Source organism: Pituophis catenifer, unplaced genomic scaffold, assembly GCF_029215685.1.
Source record: "Pituophis catenifer annectens isolate HBS135680 unplaced genomic scaffold, rPitCat1.0.hap2 SCAF_6, whole genome shotgun sequence".
NCBI lineage: Eukaryota > Metazoa > Chordata > Lepidosauria > Squamata > Colubridae > Pituophis > Pituophis catenifer.
Window position 1 is genome coordinate 40,334,245 of NW_027256886.1, and position 25,519 is coordinate 40,359,763.

The following is a 25,519-nucleotide window of genomic DNA, read 5'->3' on the forward strand; positions in this document are numbered from 1 at the left end:
AGGCAGTTCCAAGAAGGTTCCACACCCATTTGCACTATTCAGATGACACTGAGGGCACAGATAAACCTCCAAGTGGCCTCAATGATTCTCAGAGAGAGTGCTAACAATATAAATCCTTCCATTGTCCACCATTCAGTAAGAACTAAAGCAGCTTCCTGGATGAGAAGTAAAACATATTCAAGAAAAAACAAAGAAAGTCCAACTGTCTTTTGAAAAAGCACCTTTGGGACAGTTATGTGTCATTCTATTGCTTAACGCACTGTAAGCCGCCCTGAGTCTCCGGAGAAGGGCGGCATATAAATCAAATTAAAAAAAAAAAAATTCTAGAATATAATACATTCATTACATTCATATAATACATGGATTCTTCCTCTCAAATTATAAAAAAAATATAAAAAAAACTCCTGAGAAGCACTTTCAAAGCTTCTATTGCCAGTAAGGTTGTTTTGTCTATAAGTATTTATGCCAAAAGAGTAGCATACTATTCAAACCTTTTTTTAAAAGTATAGATCCTGACAATATTTTTGGAAAATAATTTATAATATTTGCCCCAATCTGGTTTTAAAATTTAACAAAACTTCCTTCAGACAGGAAGTGGCGAGGAAAGGAAACATAAAAGGAAATGTGTAGATAGGAAGCAAAATCTTTGAATTTCCAAACTAGCAGGAAGCATCACTGAAGTTGACAAGTGGGGTGAAAGAGCAGAAAACTACAGATAGTTGAAAGAATTCAGATAAAATTTATGAATATTGAAACTATTGGACAAACAAATCTATGAATCTATAATAAAAAGAGCAATTGCTGATTTATTTCCAATTTGTCACCTATTTACAACAAGAAAAAGGATCACTCAATAGCTCAGATCAATTTAAGACAAGATTTTAGCAAATCATAGTTTAAATTAAATCATATTTTAGAGAACAGTTAATCTTTTTCACAGTTAATTGAAATAGAATTAAGTAAAACATTTTGTTCTCAGGTACTCCTGTGAAAGCAACTTAAAAACTTCTACTTTTGAAAATATATCTTTAAGATCTTCAATGTGTAAAATATAAGGTAAGTGGAAGAACCCAATTGTTACCGTGTTTCCCCGAAAATAAGACCCTGTCTTATATTTTTTTGAACCCTGGAATAAGCACTTGGCCTTATTGCCATGTGCTCAAAAGCCTGATTGGGCTTATTATCAGGGGATGTCTTATTTTGGGGGAAACAGGGTATTGCATTTTAAGATTCTAGTCTGCTAACTAAAGCAATGTCCTGTAAAAATGTGTGTTTATACATGTTATAGTTTATCCTATTCCTAGCGTAAAACCTGTTCACTTGCTCTTAAATGTGTTTATGAAAGTGGACAATACATTAGATTGGCTTTCACAGGTAGCAATGTTTGAAGATGAAGTGACAGAATTGTTGATCTCTACTGAGCACACATCTACACAAATAGATCTTTGTATTCAAGCCTTTGTTTTCAAACGAAGTTTTTTCTTTCTATTAGAAAATTTCAGGTATTTTTGACAATTCTTATTAGTAAGAGAGCTAGCAGACAACAGTACTTCATTTCACAGAGAATTAATGCAGCTATTTCTCTATGTAACTATAGAATATCAAAACTAAATTACGTGATCACATAAATTATTAAGTTTACATCCCACTTTATTTGTATAACTCAAGGCAGAATACATAACTCCATTTTTTCCAATAATACCACAACCATTGATTGTGAGGTGACAATCAATGGTCCAAAGTCACTCAGTCAGAAAGGACTAGAATACATCATCTCCCAGTTACTGGTCCAGCACCTTTACCACTACACGAAATTGAAGACAATTATCTTTTTAAAAAACTTCCCTCAAAAAAAATAGTGAAGCACTTTCATTAGATTGTCTTAATTGCAAATTCATTGCAGATATGTGAATTTATTCTTCTAACTGTGGCCAATATAGAATATAATGGATCATATTCAGACCTATTTATCAATCGTCTTCCAATTGTATATCAATGAAACAGTCAAACGTATTTAGTGAAGCTTTCTCTGTAATGCACTTGAATTCAAGAACCCCCTTCCCATACAGTTTTCCTAAATCTAAGATATTTTTGGAAACATAAGAGAATGAATAAATACAAAGAATTTTGTGAGGTTATTTCATAATAATTACTATGAGCTTGCATATTATAACTCAGTTGTCACACCCAATTGAATGTAGCTTTATTTCTCTTGGACAGTAATATATTTGCAACAGAAGTATAACATTGTGCATTACATTTTCTCAAGAAGGAAAACAGCTCATAATGCATATTTTCCCTCTGCTTTTTGTTATTATTTTTGAGGATTTTATACTGGTATGGTATAGAATATGTCTCAGATAAAAATGAATCTCTACTAGTCTAAAATCAGGTAAATAAAATGAAAAAATAAAACTGGTCCATTAATTTATATTATTGCTTGAATTATCAAGCAATATGGACAGAAAGGCCATATTTCTCTCTCTCTCTCTCTCTCTCTCTCTGTGTGTGTGTGTGTATGCGTGTGTGCATGCATGTGCGTATACACCTTCAAGTCAATGTTTGCTCCTGGTGACTGCCTTGACAAGTCCCGGCAGTTTTCTTGACAAGATTTCAGAAATGGTTTGCCACTACCTCCTTCCTCTAATGGATGTGTGACTGGCTCAAGGTCACCCAGGTTGAGTTTGTGTCTAAGGCAGGACTAAAACTCCCGGTCTCTTGGTTTCTAGTCTAGTGCATTAACCACTACACCAAACTGTCTCTCTTCTAGTACTATAAGTATTTTCAAATAGTTCTTGTTGTGTGAAATATGACTTAATTTTGGACTTTAAAAGGGTGAAGTTCATATTCTGATATAAATGGGAAAATGCTTGTAAACCCACTTTTTCCATTCCTTCAAGCCACTTCCTTAATTTTGTGAAAATAATTTCTCGTTCTGTAACATTGCACTTTTTTTTTTTACGGACAACTAGGTGAACATAATCATTTCCCATAAATTATGGGAAATAAATTTATTCCCATAAATTAGCATCATTATATTTCTATTAAAACACATGTAGTGTCAAATGCAGAGATTTATACATATTTTCTGATGAAACCATTAAGAATATACTTCTATATAGCATTAGTATAAATGTCTTGAAGTTTATACTCATGATGGAAAACATATGAGTTGTAGCCTATATATGCTGTATCAGTACTCTTATAATGAACTCTGACTGAAGAGAAATCTTTATGTAGCCATATACATAAAAGACAACTTTCTTTTTTAGGAAAAGAAAAAAGGTGGAAAAAATCTTGTAAGAATAAACTATGCTTAACAAAAGAATTCTTGACTGAAATTTTTACAATGAAAAAAAGGGATGGGACCCCATGCCAAACAAAAACATTAGTTTATTTTAGCTTATTAAATATAGATATAATCATTAAAATCAAGACATTATTTCTTCCTTTTTCTAAATAAAAAGCAAAATTACTCACCTTGTAGTTAATTATGTCAACCTACAGTACTTTTGTATTTTCATGGGCTTCCAAAATAAATATTCCTAAAGTGAAATGTGCATATATATTTTGTCCTAAAATACAGGATTAAAACAACTTCTTTTCCTGTCCTCAATTGCAATTGTTTCATAAAACATATGCACAATGTTGGTATGATGTGTAAGAAACTAATTAAAAAGATAAAACATAGTTCCATATTAAAATTACCAGTGGAATTCAGTAAAATGTAGTATTTAAGGAATTTAAAGAGGGAAAGAAGATAATATAGAAAATTATGTCTGAATAAAGGCAAGAAACAACAATTTTTTAAAAATAGTTTATTTTTTAGCTTCCATATTGCTAGGTTTCTGACAACATACAAAATAAGCCAGAAATAGGCCAAGTTAAGATATAACAAATTAACCATAACATTATAATATAAGGAAAAAAGCAAGACATTTATTTATGGCCAGAATATTATGCCAAATAAAGATAAAATCAGTATGTACATTTACATCAATGATAGGTTTCTATTTCTGAGCAACCATAAAGGGATAAAATCAAACTGAAACTCATATGTAGTGAAGTATTTACAATAGTTATCAAAATATTTTTCATAAAAATATGAAAACTCAATATGGTGATCATATTGTCAGTCAACTCTGTCAGTACAATGTAACTATCCTAACTGACATATGGTTGCATTCATTCAGTAGGAAACACATCAAATGGGATTTTGTATTTTAAATGCTTTTTACGATAAAAAAATCAATTTCTTATAGATCTAATAGCATTTACAAGTCACTATATGTTAAAATTTATTGGCTGGGAGACTTTATAAGAAAATGCAACTACAACAGATGATAAATCCAAATTATTTTGTAACTACCTTTGCAATTTAATTAAAGCCTTTTTTCTCTGTAAATAAGGAATGCCTGGGGGCATTGGCATGATAATTGTTTCTAAGTGTCCTTTTTGGGTCAGAAAAGTCAGAAATAATTTAACTGACCATTATCTAGAACAATTTGGCCAGATAAGGAATAATGGATGGAAACTGAACAAGGAGAGATTCAACCTGGAAATAAGGAGAAATTTTCTGACAGTGAGAGCAATCAACCAATGGAACAGCTTGCCTTCAGAAGTTGTGGGAGCTTCATTATTAGAAGCTTTCAAGAAGAGACTGGACTGCCATCTGTCAGAAATGGTGTATGGTCTGCTTGGGCGGGGGGTTGGACTAGATGACTACAAAGTCCCTTCCAACTGTCTTAATCTGTATCTGTATCTGTATCTGTAGTAGTGATAGTAGCAATTGTTCTTCTGGGACACCCTTGCATTTGCATATAGTTATCCAATAGGTCGTCTTCTGAAGGGATCAAGAGGCTAAAGCACTGGTTCACATTGCTTTGAGACCAGTTTATACAGGAGTCTGTAGATAAAATTGTCAAATATTTTACTAATGTGGACACGATGATTGATGCCAGTTCAATAAATATAACTTTCAATGAAACATTTCAATATCTACTATTAAAATATGAACAGAAATCTTGGGAAGTGATATCTACATGTGTATGCTTGTGTTTTGCTCTTCCTAGCTAACAGAAGCAACTGAAGTAGTCAGTTACTTGAGTCAGTAACTAAAAGAATTTCTTTTGTAAGGCCTTCATGCTCAAAAGAGGCTCTGGTGAGACCTTTTAAAAAAAAATAGCTCCCTCATTTTGGATAATATCCGGCCATTCTTCAATATTCCATTCCATTCCTGGTCTGGGTGCTGGAATATTTCATGACATCTTAATTCTTAAGAGTTTTGGTGCTAATAATTTAGATCCATTTTCAATCTCACTTCATTTTTCAGGTATAGGAAGCTGGCTGGAGTTTTCTTTCTTTTCTTTCTTTCTTTTTCTTTCTTCCGTTCTCTTTCTTTCCTTTTTCTTTCTCAGTCTTTCTTTTTTCCTTTTCTTTTTTCTTTAGACCAATCTGGTATACTCCAAATATTTACATAGGATATAACTTGGATTTGTTGTTTTTTAATGAATCCTGCAGATATGATTTTAAAAGCAGCGGAGAACTCTTTGAAAACAGGTTATTGTCTGTAGTTTTCTTCAAAGCTTCATCTTATTCACCACAACTGACAAATACATGAACACATCAGATGACAACTTTGAGGAATCACACACATTTATGCTGATCATATTGCTGTGGGTGATGATAACCATATTGAAATGTAATCCAAGAATGTCCAGAAATGTTCTTGCTCAGAAAGAAGGCAGAAGTTTAAACTGTGCTGAATGGAATCTTAGAATGATTCAGGTTCAAAATTTGGGGGTGCTTTGGGGATGAGCCCTAAATCAGAATGCAATTAAGTAATTAATTTATATTTGTCCTTAAAATTAGGTTCCAGGTCACTCTCAAGAGTAATCCAATGAAGTTAAAATAATCCTGTTTGGGGGCATCCAATGAATAACTTGTAGAGGTCAAGCAATTTTTGCCCAGGAATGTGTGGACTAAGCTAGTAGTAATGCTTGGAGATATAGAGATTAACTGGCTTTTCAGTGCAATAACAGATTCAAGAGCATCACAAAATGCAAACCTGTTCCTTCTGGATAAGTGTCTGTCCATAATAGTATTCCTCTAATTTCTGAAAGCAGGAACCAATCACAGGCCTCATTGACCATGCTATGCTTAAGCAGCTGTTTCATCATATGCAATCTCTTCTGATTTCAAGAAATAAAAATGGATGTCACTGGAATATTAGTGATACTGTATCCCAGATCCTTGAATGCGGTGTTTTCATAAATATTAGATAGCACTGGAGATCAAATAGCACCTTAAGGAAAGTTTTTGTCACAAAAAATTCCTCAGTGACTTCCTCTTTCTTGGAGGACAGGGTATTAAGTTAAAGTGGGAAAAATGTCTTCTACTTCCAATCCAAAGACCCAATACAGGAGAATAGTATGGTAACATACCAAGATCAAGTAAGAGACACAATGTATTTCTCCCTCTCCCAATAGTGCTGTTTAAGGTAACAAATTCCATATCCCAACTGAATTAGAATTCAGAGTAAAATAAATCTGAATAATCGGTATTTTTTCTAGGACATCTGTAACTGGATTTATACCGTTTTCTTGACCATTTTTTCCCTAAGACATTCACCCTTAAGACAATAATATTTATAAGCTTCAGGATGCAGGACGTTTTTTTCTTCTCAAGAAAAAAGGGGCATTCTCCTCACACACTTGTACAATCAATACTTCCTAGTTTCAATCAAACATTGGAACATCCAATCAAAGTAGGTAAGAGTAAAAAAACAGTTGTAAGTATACTGTTAATATCCTAAGGCTATAGAAGCTGAAAATGATATCTTGTTTCTTATAAATAGAATGGCTGATTGGACATTTGAAAGCAATAAACAATTTATTCTTAGAAATACTTTGAAACATTTTTACAGCAGGTCACTAAGAGATACCCACATTTTCAAGGGTTAAATACTGTAGTAACATTTTCCAGGCAATATACGGACTGAAAAAGTTCTGCTGAAAATGTAAAATATAATGGAGGCAGCAAAAGAAACTTTCTTGTCTGTATTAACACGAAACAAATAATAATAGCTCAGTCAACTTCAGTTAGATGCCATCTTAACTTAGTTTTATAGTTTGAAGTTATTTAGAAAAGCATGATAACTCAGGTTCATGATATCAGAGAGATAATCTGTAGCATTCATGCCTGTTGCTTGCTCCATATTCTGCTATTTCATAGTGTCATACTTAATTAAGGAAAAGTTTCCAGAGTATTGGTAGGGTCCATCACTTACCCAGGAGCGTAAGTGATATAAAACCACATTCGACCAAGTAATTGCCTGACAATGACAACTGGATTGGTAAAACCTGTCATGTGATATGAAAAAAGACTAAATTAAGGCTAAATTCTATACGATGGTTTAGGCCAATGACTACATGATTCACACGGAAGCCACAGTGGTGTGTTGACTCACTTACAGTGACTTCATATTGAATTTAATGCCAAGGACAACTGATAATAGAATTCTCTAGCAAAATTATAATATCTGCCAGTTCTATATAACTGCTTAATTTTTATCTTTAGCATGTGGAAGAATCTTACTGAACTCACTCTCAGAGTTCTCCAAATGCACACTAAATTAAATCATTAAAAATCTTAATTTTGTTACAGACCAATTTGACAATAAATAACACCACCACTAAGTTGGGGAATACAGTAACTGACTATCAATGCTCCCAACGTTAAAGGGTAGTTCTAAAAACAAGGATGATTTGCAGACATTTAACTTTCCTGTTCTGATTCTGTACATCATTTCTCCCTTTTCTGGCAACATTTCTTTTGGTGATCCTTCAATAATTTCCTGCTACATCATCAACTCTGCCAAATGACTTAATCAAAAGAGAACCTGACCTAAACAGCCAATCTATTTCAAGTAGTGGAAAACCCACCCAAATCCATACCTTGACACTCTCTAACATTGTTGTATTTTGCCCATAGTTTTAATTCATTGACCTCCAATCAATGGCTCACCCTGATCAACTAAATTTTCACTTTTTTCACTTTTGCTGCTATAAGTAATTATCTTCTCACATTCAGGAGACAGAACAAAATTAGCAAAGCTGATTATTAAGAAACATTAAAAAATCAATTTTTGTTCTGGGAAGAAATAAAATGGAAAACTGAAATAGTACAGTACTGACTGAAAAAAGAAGAAAAAACATTACAAGCATACCCCTCACACAGTTTGTTTCTAAGGGAAGCATAAAAATATTTGATATAACACAGGTGGTGGCACAACCTATGTAATTGGATAATTGGCAATGTGTCCTATTAACTTCAGTGTCCTTAAGTCAGATAGTAAAATAAATCCATTTAAAAAGGAGCTGCACAAACATACATTCCTAATGTAAAGATCTAGTATTAGTGATCTCCAAACCTCCCCTTACCAAATAATAATAATTTCCACATAAGCGAAGTGAAAAGTGGGGAAGTCTTAATCCCTGTTGCAGAATTCCAGGTCATTGTAGAAAATTCTGGATCATATTCTCTGGGAGGAAATTGGAATCAATTGCCACAATTCCTGACTATTAAGAATCGTCTGAATCAGACTATATACAGACACAGCCTTTTATGCCAGTGGAAGTGTAACAACTCAACTTAATTGCAGTTTCAACCTGTCTCCTATATTTCAGGCAATTAATAATGAACAAAATTGTCAGGTTTCAGAAGATGAAGCAGGCAATGGTATTCTGTTAATCCAGAATGCTTGTCATTTGCTTAAACAAAATTGTTTTTTCTTTGGATTACATATAATGTTATGAGAACAGATTGTGTCATAAGACTGCACTTGTTCAACCCCTTGAGTAAATCCCCAATCTGCTAGGGCTCCCATGATCCTAGGGGATGTTTCATAGAGGGATGCCATTTTGTTAGTAGAATAATGTCATCAGATAGTTCAGGATGTTAGAAAAACTAAAGCTGAAAAAATATATGTGGCTCTACTTTTGGAGAACACATGAAAGTGGGATGTTTTTAAACTGTAGTTAACTGCTAGTGGTTGAATACCTGATTTTACTGTTTTCAAGGCAACACATGAGAAGCATTTCTTCTCTCTTGATGAAAAATACATGAACATATTTTAATCTGAAGTATGTATATCTCACGCTTGAATAATTTTAGCTATTGCCATAACACATGAAATCATACTCGGCGCACAGTAACAAGAGATTACCTATACAAACTGAACAGATAGGAATGGCTTTGTATAAGCTATTTTAGTCAAAAGTATGCAATATAAATCGACTAACCTGATCATGGTTGGGGCATGAGAGGGGCAAACCCAAAATCTAAACAGTAATCAAAGCAACTGTTAGTCAAATTATCTCCTTGCTTGGTTCTGTTATGTACCCCTGGAAGGCAGTTACCATGAAGTAAACCTCTGCCCTTTTATATTTCTGTGGGCACAAGGGTAAACAGAGACCTATGCACCTTAACTTGTAGTGTTTCAGAATCCAGCTGGGACATTTTGGTTTTTTAACTATATTCCATACATCCCACCCAAATGGAGCAGTTTGATGTCTCATAAGACTAGGACACCTTTTCCCCATTCTCTGTTACCAGATCACCAAGTATATAGTTATTCAGAGTGTAGACTAGCATGTGGGTTTATGTGTGATTTGTGAACATAGCCATAATTACATGTGATATATATACTGTAAAGTCTATGATATAAAAACTGATGATTCAGAGAAAATTACCCAGATATTAGTGTATTCACTTATATGTGCTGATGAAATCTAGATCTGTCTATCAGAAGTCACCAAATTCTGCATAACTACAATTCAATGTGCATAATACCTAAATGTACTGTAGGGTCATACTAGGAAAACCTGGAGAACTGTACTTTTTAATTCAAAAGTACTACTAGCTATTGCTACGTTATGTTTTCAGCTGCTTCATTCTTATCTGAAGGGGCCAAAACTATAAAGCTACATTATCACAATAGGGGAATGACATGTCCTTACAAATTCCTGAAGAAACTACAACAGCAATGTTCTTTGAGAACTCTTTCAAAAACATCTTTCTAGAAGATAGTCCATGTGTGCTATCAAAGTATGCTTTTTGCACATTCCCTTTGCAACCTCAAAACAAACAGCATGTATGTATGTATGTATGTATGTATGTATGTATGTATGTATGTATGTATTAAATTTACTGGCCACCCATTTTACCATAGGGTAATTCTAGGTGGCTTACAATATTAAAGGTATGTATTGCTATCTCTATAGCTTTTTTTTCAGTTGCAAGGCTGGACTATCAGAAAAGCAGAATGAAGAAAAATTGATGGCTATGAATTGTGATACAGGAGAAAATTGATAAAAATATTTGGACTGCAAGAATGATAAATAATACAATATTTATAATAGATGGAAGTAAATGCAGGCTACTCACAGAAGTACAAATAATGAAACTAAAATTAAAATATTTTAGTGTTATAACAAAAAAGGCAGTCATTGTAAAAGCTGCTGGAATTTGGGAAAAATGAAGACAAAAATGACAACAAAAGATAAGATAGTTAGATACCATCACTGATAATTCAAACATGAGCTTAAAAGAACTTAATTCAGTACTGACTAAAAGACAATCCTGGTCATGTTTCTTGAGTCATGAGCAGCTAGAAGAGCCTTGAACAATGTAACAAATATGATTTCCTGTGTGTTTAGGCACAAAACCAATACATTAGTTTTTTAAAAAGATCCATGAACTCGGAGAAAAAATTAAAGCCTAGAAAATTACATGCTGCTTCTTTCAGTTATGTTATTCTATCCCTGAGCCAGAAAGTGGATTATGAAAAAAGGGTGGCCCTGAACACAAAAAGTATCCTTAACATGTTCTAAAATATCTAGTTTCCAAAACATTTCAGCACTTCATTAATGGTATTGAAAATGAAAAAAGAAAAGAAAGCAATATATTTTATGGATTTTTTTCCTTCCATAACAGTAGAGTATTGATGGCTTCAAGCTCTTTATCATGACTGATTTAGGAATGAAATTAAAATATATACAAGAATAGCTTATAGGTGTGTGTGTGAAAGTATAAAATAGCAAACTTCATGATTTCAGGAGGTTGGACTGGGAAGTAGTAGAAAGTTAGACTGAATTTGAAGCAATCAAAAACTCAGGGAAAGATGGATGCTTGTTTAAAGCTAGAATCTCTATTAAGGTTTTCCAACCAAGAACAACCCACTTGCTTGTAACAATTATCTATGTTAGTAAACATATTGGATTCATTTGAATGATAGTTTTGGACTTCAATGCTTATGCTTATGTTTCCAAGTGTGTTAATTATGGAGCCAGTTTTCTCTGTTTTAGATGTAATGATGAAGTCATTGCTTCATTGCTATACATTTGTACCTGACAAAATAAAGAAGGGAAATGGTGAGAGAACATTTAGTCGTATTGTATTTATGATGTCGTGAATGACATCTGAATCAAATGAAGTAGAGCTCTGGAAGGTAACACTTAATCTAATCAATACATAAAGAAAAATACTGAGTTTACTCCCCCCTCCCCTCCCCCGAGTTTAATTTAATTTAATATAATTTAATTTATCGCATTTCTATGCCGCTCAACTCCCAAGGGACTCTTATGAAATAGTTTATGAAATAGTGGCCTCTACTTAAGTCAAATTCACATAATTTTGTCTACAGAACAGTGCATTCTATATAATATACATCCAAGATGAGACAGGTTTATTCCTATAAGAAAAACCTAAATAACATATCAGAAACAACGCCCCTCCAAGAATTAGCTACATGGAAAGCTTCATAATTTATCTTAATCAAGTTTACAAACATTGTGAGTGAAGTAATAGAGAATGTAATTTCATACTGGACAAGAATGTAATTTCATACTGGAAAATAGACTTATATAATTTATGATTACTCACTCTCCAATATAGATTTTATTGGAAACATTTCCAGTAGCATAAAATATGAATAGTAGTGATCTATTATTTTCAGACTTTCTGATTTCAAGTATTTCCTTCTATATTTTCCTGTAAGGAACACTAATAGTTTTTTTAGCATTTTCTGTATTGCTCTACTGCCATCTACTGGACAACTAGATTTTTGCAGATCAGTTATAGTAGCCCTTCAGGTTGGGCAAACAGATTTTCAAAATTATATGAATAGAATTATGACATCTTACGACAGATTGGAATGGTAGAAAACACAGTCTTTTAAAAAGTTGCTTAAGAAAAAGTGATTAAAGGCTTTGTCGCTTACAATTTTAAGGAAAATAGCTATTTTCTATCTACTGCAAAGAACAGGGAGAAAAGTATGTTTCTTTTTCCAATGAGCACTATTGTAAGCACTCATATTTCCCTAATTTTTTATTTTATTTATTTATTTCCCACCAATAACTCAAGATGCAAATATATCCAACACACCTTCCTCTTCCTATTTTCTCCAAAATCAGCAACAATTGACTGCTGAGCACCTGAACAATAAGAGTCCAAGGCTGCAAAGCCTGCACATATTTATATCAAAGAAGATATCTTGCAATATATTCAAGTTATTTTCTTCAATATCAAACATACTTTTTATAAAGAGTTTATAGACAAAGAATAAGAGGAAAATGAAGCTATGTGTCATTTGCTAATGATTTTCTTCTGCTGCCATCATTAGTCCACATCTCTCAATCTGATTGAAAAGTTGGAAATTCTTTGGGAATGATGTGCAATGTAGTAGAGAATACTGTAAATGTAGCAATAGCAATAGCACTTATATACTGCTTCACAGTGCTTTGCAGCCCTCTCTAAGAGTCATTATATAGCCCCCAATAATCTGGGTCTTCATTTTACCCACCTCGAAAGGATGGAAGGCTGAGTCAACCTTGAGCCTGGTGAGATTCTATCTGCCAAACTACTGGCAGCCGGTGATCAGCAGAAGTAGCCTGCAGTACTGCACTCTAACCACTGTGACACCGCAACTCTTAGAACTACACTCCATCCCTCTTCATATAAGAGCAACTGAATATCCAAACCAATACATTTTCAATCTAGTTTTTATCAATTTTAACCAAGTTCAACCGTTCAGTGGAGTTACTTACATATAAATATACTATGGCAAGGCTGCTAAATGTAACTGCTTCTATTTAATTCACAATATGAATAAAGCCTCAATAGAAGTTTATTTATTTAAAACCTTTACATAGCTACCCATCCTATAACCAATCTTTCTGGACAGCATCCAATCAAGCCATATTAAAATTATAAAATCTAAACGTATTAAAAATAAAACTGGCACCAAGTGGAATTTCTGATATGTATTCACGTCATCTTATCCCAGCACTTGGCGGAAAATCCAGGTCTTCAAAGCTTTATGGAAAGCTAGGAGTGTAGCGGCCTCCTGAATTTAGGGACTACCACAGAAAAGGCATGCTTCCTAGTTCCCATAAGATGCAATATTTAGGGGAAGGGTCTAGGAGCGTGCCCATCCTATCTGATTTGGTAGGACAAGTAGATGTTCTTAAGGAAAGGTGATCCTGCAGAAAACCTGGCTTGTGCCATATAGGACTTTAAAGGTGATAACCAGCACCTTGAAATGCACCCAGAAACAAACTGGAAGCCACTGCCACTCACATAAAAGATTTATATGGAGAAACACAGGGGGGCTCATTATTCTGCATGCTGCTGCATTCTGGACCAATCGAAGTTACCAGGTGGTCTTCAAGGTAGCCCCATGTAGAGCACATTGTGCTCTATGGGAGATGATGAAGGAATGAATTACAGTGAGCAAAAAGTTGGATTGCTTTTCAATGCTCCCATTTTTTTTTAGTCATGAGGTGTTTGACTGAATTGCAATAAATATTCTTTTTGTTTTGGTTTTAGACACTAAATAAATGTAATATATTTATAACCTATTAAAGTGGAAATAAGACAAGAGCAGAATCTGAAATGTGCAAAAATAAAGTTCTTACAATTCAGAAACCTGAAGACTGGAGATGTATTTCTTGTATTTTTCAAAAAAAAAATTTATATATTTATTTTTGAAAGCACCAGAGAGGTACTTTCTTAGATTGGATTTCAAATTGTCTTGCTGATGATATATCAAAAACAAACCCAATGCAAAGCAAGGGTGCTATTTTCTGAAAAATAATTGTCTTTGGATAGTTGCTGCTATTTACTGCTAACCTTACAATGCCAATCCAAGTCTAAAGCTATGCTAGAAATTTATCTAAAGTTTATTTCTAAGTAATATGAAATCAGTGCGAAATGTACCAAATACGATGAAAATAAAAGCAGTGGAATGACAAATTTTTATTTTCTTGGTTTAAAATTGCTTTCACATCCTTAATAATTCCAGGAATATTGTTTGAACATTTTTTTTCTTTTAAAAATGTATTATCTAACTTTCTTTTATTAACTGGTAAAATACTATATACCCATAAACTGTGTAGTGACCACATAAGTTGCAAAGTCAAAGAATTCCACATAGGCTGTGTTTGTGTGGTTTTTACTTGCTGAAAATCTCTATTTCTCAAAGGTGGTATAAAGCTGACATATTTAAAATTAAAACTATAAAAATTGGAAAAAATAGGGGCAAATAATTATCTATTTGAGTGATTGCTTTTGGAATAACTTATAAACGCTGGATACTGAAACATTAGATCAATAATTCAGTCTGAATTTCTAAACAGATGTTTCAACAATGCTGGGGATAGAAATAACCACAATACAAATAGCTCCAATGAGACAACAAAGTTAGGTTATAAATAGTACTGAATTTTGAAATTCTTATGACATAACCTTTTGAAGGATTAAGAAAATGGTGTCACACTTTGGAGTGGAAATTAGTTTGTACAGTTCTTATTGGGCAACTAAAGAGTTTTCCCTTTCTGAAATATCCCAATCAGTACTTTTTGGAAACATACCTCGAAGAATTCTCTCCTCATGGCAACGGAGAAAGTCCCAGATTCTAACAGTGCCGTCATCAGAGCATGTAGCAAATTTATTATCCGTAGGTGAGAAACTGTTACATGAAGACACACAGCAGGGGAAAGAAGTCAGCATTTAACAGATCATCTAAACTTCTTAGGGCAAAATTTAGTTCACGTGTAAAAATATATTGATGGAGGCATCTGAACATACGGTGCATGGCAAAATAAAAACGTCATCCTGTTGGTATAATTGAGTTCATTTGTAAAAGAGTTCCCATATAGACATCTGTGGAGCAAAGCAGTTATTCCTGAATTTGGTTCCCCAATTAAATGGAGATAATGTCTGCAGAACCTTGCCATGTTTACCCTTGACCGAGGCATCATTGTTTTCTGCTATATTGATTTAAAAATGCAAAACTAATGAAAGTAAATTTTTCTACTTTTGAAAAAACTACAGTTTATAAAAAGAAATCCTGGAAAAATTAATAATAAATATAATTCTTCTTCATCAATGGTTTCCTGTAATAAGACAAATGGAAGGGCTAATACGGTTTGATTTTTTAAAAATCATGTCAGACCAACATGTTTTTTTAAAAAAGGCATTTAGATAAGACTGAATTCTATAATGAAATATCACCATGATGGAAGAAGCTTCAAAAATGGTGAAGCTTGATATAAGTATGAAAATATGATCTGCAAATGCTTATGGAGCTATTTTAATTATGGATGGGTATCATTGCCTTTCTAGTGACTTGGGAAGAATCTGCTTGGATTGCCTAAACATTGGTCCCCTTGAAATATGTGGAACTTAAGTGTATGTGAAGAAATCCATTTCGTAACTACATTAGTTTGCTCTTAAATGAAATCACTTCTTGTTAAACTTTTCCAGAAAATATTGAACCAAGATGGAAAGAATGTATCTTTTCTTTTTATGTACACTGAGAGCATATGCACCAAAGACAAATTCCTTGTGTGTCCTATCACACTTGGCCAATAAAGAATTCTAATCTAAAAAAAAGAGTGACAAATTCAGTGGAAAGTACTTCAGGGATAATTATCTTCTCCAATGGATAGCACAGTACCAAAACCCAAGGGAATACTGTTGTAGGTTTAATTTGTTTCTCCAGTTCCTCTTCAGGCAGAGTTTAATATTTTTTTAATCCTTTTTCTGTATTCCTCACTTAGAATATTAACATTCTTCACATGCATCTACTTATATGTTTGGACAACCGGAGTATTGACACTGAACCAGGAAGATGTCCTAAAGATGTCTCATTAGCTTTAGATTCCAAACTTGAAGAACACATTCAGTATTAAACATGACTTCTGAAGGTAGAAATCTCTGTTGATCCTTCATGCTACTGGACATGTTGGCCTCACCAAGCCAAGCAGTTCTTCACTTTATTTTGCTTTCTAATATTGTGAGAACTATGGAGCTGTTTTTATTTCTGGATTATATTTTATTCAATTATATTTTTAAAGACTGAATTCTTTATTTGGAATGAAATAGTCATCTTACACAATAGCATAAAAAAAGAATATCTAATACACATTGTGACCATATATAAATAAAACCAATACCAATGCAAAATGCAGTAGAAAAATACATCTCTAACATATTGCAGAGGCAGATACTGGGACAACACTATTTCAGAGAAATACCAGCATATCTGTAAAATCATAGAAACAAAAGAAAATAAGTTCATATGGTGTGAGATATCTCCCAAAATCTGACAATACCCATGCATGTTGGCACCCAGAATACACTTAGAGAACAGTTTAACCATGGAAATAGTAACTACAGAAAATTGTATATTGTGTATAAACCTGGCCTCTCTAATCGCCTCCTTATGTGCCTGGAACATCTTGACGTTGTTCATGTTGGACTGCCAATACTTCACATATCCCCCATGGTCTGCTGTCAACATCCACATATCATTGTGTGACCATGTCATAGCCCTTACTGGACTGTCATGAGCCTGCGAAATCAGAAAGAACAATTCAACAATTACTTTGGTGACACCATAAACACTTTTACTACAAGTATTGTAAGCACACTTGGAAAAGAAAATAAAGCATATATACATCCACACATTATTTTAATGGTAATTGTATTATTATATTTAAAACTTTACATATGTATATATGTATACCCGTCCAAGACCGAGTGGCTGTGGCTGCCGGCGTCCCGATATAGTCAGCAGGTGCCATCGCTGACTATTGGGGGTGAATCTTTGCCCCCCACAGAGAGGGCTCGCAATCTGGGTGTCCTCCTGGATGCACGGCTGTCTTTAGAAGAGCATATGACGGCCGTGGCCAGGGGGGCCTTTTATCAGGTTCGCCTGATCCGCCAGTTGCGGCCCTTTCTGAACCGGGACGCCTTGCGCACGGTCACTCATGCCCTTGTCACCTCCCGGCTGGACTATTGTAATGCTCTCTACATGGGGCTCCCCTTGAAGAGCACTCGGAGGCTCCAACTGGTCCAGAATGCGGCCGCGCGGGTGGTTATGGGCGCAACCCGTTGTGCCCGCGTGACACCCCTCCTGCGCGAGCTGCACTGGCTCCCAGTGGTCTTCCGGGTGCGATTCAAGGTGTTGGTTACCACCTTTAAAGCGCTCCATGGCATAGGACCCGGGTACCTTCGAGACCGTCTTCTGCCACCAATAGCCTCCCACCGACCAGTCCGCTCCCACAGAGAGGGTCTCCTCAGGGTGCCATCAGCCAAGTTATGTCGGCTGGCGACGCCCAGGGGGAGGGCCTTTTCTGTGGGAGCCCCAGCCCTGTGGAATGAACTGCCCCCGGAAATACGCAAGATCTCCGACCTCCGAGTGTTTCGTTGCGCACTGAAGACCCTGTTATTCCGCCAGGCAGGGCTATCAACTTAATAATTTTAATTGGGGTATTTTAAATGTTTGGGGTTTTAAATTGGCCAAATCTATGTAATTATTTTAATTTTTAATTATTGTTGTGTGTTGTGTTTTTAAATTGGCTGTACACCGCCCTGAGTCCTTCGGGAGAAGGGCGGTATAGAAATAAAATTATTTATTTATTTATTTATTTTATTTTATAATTATAATTATTGTGCAAGATGCACTGGCTGTGAGTAGGTTTTTGGCTGCAATTCAAGGTGCAGGTCATTATGTAAAGCCCTTAAGGGCACAGAAATGGGTTATTTGTAGTACTCCCTATCTTGGAAGATTTCCTCCCATCCCAAAAGATCCAATAGAAACAGCATATTTTGGATCCCTTAATTAAAGATCTGATGGTTCCTAGGAAGCATGCTTTGTTTATTGCTGTGCCTGTCATATGGAACAGCATATTCTTGAAATTTGGATAACTCTGACCTTAATGGCCTTCAGTTAGGCACTAAAAATCTGCATTTTCTTAGAGGCATTGGGCTAAGACATCAGCATGTTTTGGAGTGTTTAGATATATGCAATGGTTGATTTAAAAAAAATATTTTGTTGATTGCCTACATCAAGCTCTGCAAAATTTGAGCATGGGTTTCTCTAGTTCTAGGTTAATTCTCTAGCTGTTATCTCACACTGAATCTATTATTACAGGGTCAACAGCATTATAAGATATGCTACTTAACATTTTGTGTGCAGATATATATTTATATAGGGTCAGTTATTCTGAAACAAAAAGAACAGTCTCTCATATTAGAAGGACAGTACATGAATCAAGGGATCTTATAAAAATTTAATGGTAAAAAATATAAAACTTGAAATATTTCACTCTTACTTACTATTCCCCATACACATAAAATGTTTTCTATTTTAATATAGAAAGATTACAGTTCACATAATTTATGTACTAATTTACCTGTAATATTGTTTCAAAATTGAAGGTAAGACCATTCCATAAAGTGAATTCTCCACTAGAAGCCCCAGTGACCAAGCGTCTTCCTTCAGGTGTCCACTAATAATGAACATGAATTAAGGGTGTATTAGGACAAAATTGTTGCAATACCACTGCAGAATTTATTGTGAGGTAGATAATATATATTTAAAATTATATTTTTCAGAACTGTCTATGTTGTTTTGTTTCTATTTATACACACAGAATCAAACATTATTTTTATCCCATGCTCTATTACCAATATCTTCAATTAAATAAAATAAAGTTTCAGCAAAACAAGGGGTCATGTAAAACAGACTAAAAGTGATTGACATACTAAACAATTTGACATAATATCATATAGTATTAACATTATACTTACTCTAACAACAAAAACTGGACATTTTACTTTATTGGTAGAAGTCCTAACAAATTTTGTTGTTACAGCATTCATAGGGTTGTTCAACATTCCTATAGGGGGCACCAGCTAGAAGAAAAAAGGTTATATCAGCTTAATCAAAGCAACATAGCAATGTTATATTTATAAGCTTTTATTACTCAAAAAATATAAAAATCCATCTCCAATCAAAAGCTCTGAGAGCAAATCCAGAGCACTTCCAAAAGCTGTTTTGAAACTACAATTAATAAAGGGCAGAAAGGATAATATATTAAAAACATAGTAAGTAATGATTTAATCTCAAATTTAAAACACTAATTTAATCTTAAATTACTTTACATTTAAATTTAATTTAAAATTAAATTAATTTAAATTTAAGATCAAATTAAATGTAGTTTTTATTCTGGACAATCGAGATTTGGGACTGCACTGTCACTTAATAGTGTCCCTCCTGGTTAGTACTGGCTTCCCGGGAGGTCTCACGAGGCTGGCTCCAGGGAATTATCAACGCTTCGTTGAGTGAGGGTCACTTCCCCGCTACCTTGAAAGAGGCGGTGGTGAGGCCTCTCCTCAAGAAGCCCTCCCTGGATCCGGCAGTATTGGCTAACTACCGTCCTGTCTCCAACCTTTGCTTTGTGGCGAAGGTTATTGAGAGTGTGGTCGCACGACAGTTCCCACAATTCCTGGAGGAAACGTCCTATCTAGACCCGTTCCAGTCGGGTTTCAGGCCTGGGCACAGCACAGAAACGGCATTGGTCGTGTTGGTTGATGATCTCTGGAGGGCTCGGGACAGGGGTTGCTCCTCTGTTCTGGTCCTATTAGATCTCTCAGCGGCTTTTGATACCATCGACCATGGTATCATGCTGCACCGGTTGGAAGAGTTGGGGATGGGTGGCATCGTGTTATGGTGGTTCTCCTCCTTTCTCTCCGACCGGTCGCAGTTTGTGTTGACAGCAGGGCAGAGGTCGACCTCGAGGCCTCTCATCTGTGGAGTGCCGCAAGGGTCGGTCCTCTCGCCCCTTCTGTTCAACATTTATGTGAAGCCGCTGGGCGAGATCATCCATGGCTTTGGGGTGAGATACCACCAGTACGCTGATTACACCCAGCTGTACATCTCCACCCCAGGCCACCCCGGCGATGCCCTTGAAGTGATGGCCCAGTGCCTGGAGGCTGTACGGATCTGGATGGGGAGGAACAAGCTCAAGCTCAACCCTTCCAAGACTGAGTAGCTGTGGTTCCCGGCATCCCGATATAGTCAGCTGACTCCATCGCTGACTATTGGGGGTGAGTCTTTGGCCTCCGTGGAGAGGGCGCGCAATCTGGGTGTCCTCCTTGATACGCAGCTGTCCTTGGAGGAACATCTGACGGCTGTTGCCAGGGGGACCTTTTGTCAGGTTCGCCTGATTCGCCAGTTGCACCCCTTTCTTGATCGGGATTCCCTGTGCACAGTCACTCATGCCCTCGTCACCTCTTGCCTGGACTACTGCAATGCTCTCTACATGGGGCTCCCCTTGAGGAGCACCCGGAGGCTCCAACTGGTCCAGAATGCAGCCGCGCGGGTAATTACGGGAGCTGCATGGCGCTCCCACATAACACCGCTCCTGCACGAGCTGCACTGGCTCCCAGTGGTCTTCCAGGTGCGCTTCAAGGTGTTGGTTACCACCTTTAAAGTGCTCCATGGCATAGGACCTAGTTATCTTCGAGACCGCCTTCTGCCACCGACGACCTCCCATCGACCCGTGCGCTCCCACAGAGAGGGCCTCCTCGGGGTGCCATCAGCCAAGCAATGCAGGCTGGTGACCCCCAGGGGGAGGGCCTTCTCTGTGGGGGCACCCACCCTCTGGAATCAGCTGCCCCCAGAGATAAGGAGAATCCAAGACCTCCGTGCCTTCCGCCGTGCCCTTAAAACTTTCCTTTTCCAACAAGCCGGGCTGGCCTAACAAATCCTTTTAAATGATTTTAAATTCGTATGTCTTTTAAATTTTGGGCCGAATTGAGATATTTCCTTTTAATCTGTTCTTAATGTTTGTATTATGTGTTTTTATCTAGCTGTACACCACCCTGAGTCCCCAGGGAGAAGGGCGGTATATAAATTTGAAGTAAAATAAAAAAATAAAAATAAATATGTGGCTCTCAGTCTGAAAAAGAACATATATTGTTGATGGAAGCAAAGCAGGGTCAACTTTTATGACTATATCTTGAGTGCAGTCACACATTCTACCGATTCTAAAATCCTTTTTCACATAGTTTGAACTGCTGCACAAGTCACTAGAACTTACTTAGTTGATGTCCGGGTGTGTTTGCCAATTCCTACATCACTTTCTGAGCATTTTTATATTTTCCTATTGTAGAAAAAGAGTCTAGGACAACTTGCTGTGACCAATTTGCTGCAGCCATCTCACCATGGCCACCTTGCCACAGCCACCTTGCCACAGGATAACTCATCATTGACAATTCCACATGGCTGATATGTAAATGTTGTAAAGAAGAAAATTGTAAAAAAAAATTGTTTTAATTTTGTTTAATAAAAAAAAAAAGAAAGAAAAGAAAAAGAAAGAAAAAGACAATTCCACATGGGATAACTCAATGCAATAAATGTTATTCTCCACTCTTTCGTCAACATTATTTCAATTTTTGTCAGTGGAAATAATATTAAAGAAAAAGTGGCAGACAACATTTATCACATTGAGTTATCCCAGATAGAATTGTTCTGTGGCAAGTTGTCCAGTGGCGAGTTGGCCACAGCAAGATGGCCGTGGTGGTTGGCTGCAGTGAAGTGGCAGCAGCGAGTTGGCCCATTCTGCACAAAAATTACCCTTAAATTATATGGTGAACTCTCCAAAATAGATTTCAATAGAGACTTAAAATTTTAAGTAAAATATGTGGCTACATACAAACAAAGCACTTTTTGAACATAATGGACTTATTTCAGACAGGTTTTTCAAATAAGGTTTGTTTAACATAAATATCCATCCTTAGTTCTTTCTCCCACCATTATAGGAAGTCTTTCAGGATGACATTAAATCAATATCAATAGCAACAGCACAGAGGCTTTCTAGGAGTCTGCGGAGGGCAAAAATGGTCTTCCCTACCCCCCGCCCCTGGAGGCCCTCCGGAGGCTGGAAACAGCCCGTTTCCCGACTTCTGGTGGGACTAGAAGGCCCGTTTTTCACTCTCCCCAGGCTCCAGATGCTTTCTAAGAGTCTGGGGAGGGCGAAAATGGCCTTCCCCACCTCCCGGAAGTCCTCTGGAGGCCAGAAACGGCTTGTTTCCTGACTTCCGGTAGGACTGGAAGGGCCGTTTTTTGCTCTCCTGAGGCTTTCTAGGAGGGTGAAAATGGCCTTCCCTATCCCCCCTCGGAGGCCCTCCAGTGGCCGGAAAAAGCCCGTTTCCTGACTTCCAGTGGGAACAGAAGGGCTGTTTTTCGCTCTCCTGAGGCTTCAGAGGCTTTCGGCCTTCCCCACCCCTTGGAGGCCAGAAACTGCCTGTTTCCCAACTTCCGGTGGGCCTGGAAGGCCCAAAAAATCAGCTGGCTGGAGCGCACATGCGCGTGCCATAGGTTCGCCATCATGGCTATTAGTGCTTTATAGCACTCTCTGAACAATTTACAATGTCAACACATTGCCCCCAACAATCTGGGTCCCCTTTTTAGTAATCTCAGAAGAATGGAAGACTGAGTCCACTTTGAGCTGGCCAAGATCAAACTCTGGACTGTAGGCACAATTAGCCTACAATATTGCATTTATACATATAAGTGTATAAATGATACAAAACATATACTCACATCATTATAATATCCTCCATCAGGCTGAATTGCCCGCATATCCTGTTGGTCTCTTTGCCATACTCTATTCTGAAAATGAAGAGAAACATCATTTAATTAAATCAGAGCACTGGTCAATATGGAATTATTGAGAAACAGAAAGTTTCTCAAAAGAATTAAAACTTCATACTCTTCCATCTAGAGTCAGCTTTATGGGGAAATGAAAGGAAGCACTGGTGTTTCTTTTTTCTCTCTTTTAAATAATTATTGTAAGATTTAGGACTTCCACTGCTGTTGCTGCTACTTTAGGAAATGTGGCCAGATAACTAATAGCTCAAAGAAGCTTGTTAATTTTGAAGGGATGAAGGGAATACTTTTTTTCCTTTTTTGCAGGACATTTTTGATTTGACATTTTAATGTACAGCGTACAAGAATTAATTAAAATCGGGTAACAGTTATTTTCCTTTTCTACATTAACTCTGAATTTGAAGCACTATGTATTTGAACTTCAGATGAAGAGGAAGCAGTCCTGAACATACCTCTAAATATTTGATAACAGAAGGATTATAGTCTATTGTTTTTCGGTTCACTGCTTTTCTCATACGCTTTCCATCAAAAGTAAGTTGCTGCATTGCTTGCTGCTGAGCAAAATCTGGTCTCTTATAGAATAATTGCCGAGGGGCCTGGTGCTGAAACTTTGGCATATGGAAAAACCGTGGCGGGGATCCAATCTCTGTGGCCATGATGACTTTTGCTTAGAAAAATCTGAAACAGAACAAAACCAAGCAATTAAAACAAAGCAACAAAATCAAGCAGTTAAACATAACGAATATGAGACAGTGAAGTCTTTCTTAAGTAATCAAGACAACACTTTATTTCATTTCTGAGAAGAATGGCAGCCTAAGCTGTGTGTGTGTGCATGTGTGTGTGCGAAATAATCACATACTGAATTTAACTGAAGAGCCTGTAGTACAGTGTACTAAAGCACTGTTATTAACATCTGCTGCTTGCAATTACTGCAAGTTCAAATCTCACCAGGCTCAAGGTTGACTCAGCCTTCCATCCTTTCAAACGTAGGTGAAATGAGGACCCAGATTGTGGGGGCAATAAACTGACTTTGTATAAATATACGAAAGTATGAAGGCTATTGCTTAACGCATTGTAAGCCGTCCTGAGTCTCCGGAGAAGGGCGGCATATAAATTAAAGCAAAAAAATAAAAAAAATTAAAAAAAAAATAGAAATTCATCTATGGCCTCTAATTTTACACATGGACCTGTACCATTTCTCAAGTTGGATTTCTCTTAATGTAAGGCTTTAAAATATAATAGCTTGCATCATCTGATAAGGAGTTTCATATTAGAAACATCCATTGTTTACAGATTGACAATTGTTATTGGCTGCCTTTGCTAATTATTGAATATTAATTTGATTTTGATAACAATTTCAAAGTGCTAAATATTTTATTATATAAAATATTTATCTAATGTGAAGTTCATAAATACTTATTCCATTTTATATAGCTTCCAAATCTCTTCACTATTTTTTGTTCCTTCTTCCATTTCTCTTTTTTTTAGTTATGCTTTCATATACTGCATTTTTTGGAATATAAGACGCACACCTTCACCCAAAAAGTGGGTGGAAATGTCTGTGCGTCTTATAGAGCGAATATTACTGAAGCCCACTGGCTCCCACAATTTGCCTCCTTGCAGCAAACAGCAAACAGCCTGGTCAGCTTCAGCACAGCCTGATTTAGCATGAGCAGCTGATTGGCCTCCCGGAATACCGACAGCTGTTCCAAGTGGCGGGGATTGCTGCCTATTGCCGCCTCCACACGTCCCATTTTCGGCCTCTGCGCACCCCATTTTTGGCCTCCACACGTCCCGTTTTCTGTATGTCCAATTCGGCAGCAATAGACGGCAATCCCCCCCACCTGGAACAAGCCGAAAATGGGACACACGGAGGCCAAAAATGGAATGCGGGGAAGCCGAAAACGGGGAGTGCAGAGGCGGCAATGGGTGGTGATGGCAGCAGCAATCCCCGCAGCCTGGAACAACTGATTGTCAGTATTCTGGCCAATCCAACCACCAATCAATTGCTCGTGCTAAATCAGGCTGTGCTGAAGCTAACCAAGCTGTTTGCTGTTTGCTGCAAGGAGGCAAACTGCTGGGAGTCAGAGGCAGATTTTGTTTTCTTGTTTTCCTCCCCAAAAGTTAGGTGCGTCTTTATAGTCTGGAGCATCTTGTACTCCAAAAAATATGGTATCTGTTAAAATGCAAAATATTAACAAAACATGCTCAGTGATTGAGGTCTGCCTGTTTTCAATGTATCACATGCATGTAAGGAGTGGAAATTCCTTACATAAAGAGTAAGGGCAGAAATATAAAGTTGGTTTATTTGTTAAAATAGGTATGTTGCTGCCTCTAATAACAGATCTATTTTAATGAACTTTTGCTGGCAAGGACTGAATGAGGACGCTTTAAGGTTATGTTTATAGATAAAAGATTAGATATGAGAAAAGAGCTCATTTGCTATATTTTAAGAGTAGACAATAAGTTACTAAGTTGTTTATATTTGTTGTGACC

At 36.5% G+C, this 25,519-nt stretch overlaps 1 protein-coding gene across 5 annotated transcripts in view; it reads right to left on the bottom strand.

The window, feature by feature from the left end:
- WDR33 (WD repeat domain 33) overlaps positions 1–25,519 on the bottom strand; it is a 72,738-nt gene that overhangs the window by 32,390 nt on the left and 14,829 nt on the right. For 4 of the 5 annotated variants that reach the window (XM_070944947.1, XM_070944946.1, XM_070944948.1 and 1 more), the window contains exons 2-7: positions 23,476–23,701; positions 22,958–23,026; positions 19,159–19,263; positions 18,762–18,857; positions 16,764–16,915; positions 14,931–15,028 (exon numbers count right to left, since the gene is read on the bottom strand). In XM_070944947.1, coding sequence (XP_070801048.1) covers positions 14,931–15,028; positions 16,764–16,915; positions 18,762–18,857; positions 19,159–19,263; positions 22,958–23,026; positions 23,476–23,679 — 724 coding nt within the window. In that variant the 5' untranslated portion in view covers positions 23,680–23,701. Of the gene's footprint in view, positions 1–3,938; positions 4,907–14,930; positions 15,029–16,763; positions 16,916–18,761; positions 18,858–19,158; positions 19,264–22,957; positions 23,027–23,475; positions 23,702–25,519 lie in introns of those variants that run through there. The other variant, XM_070944949.1, reaches the window with a different exon arrangement.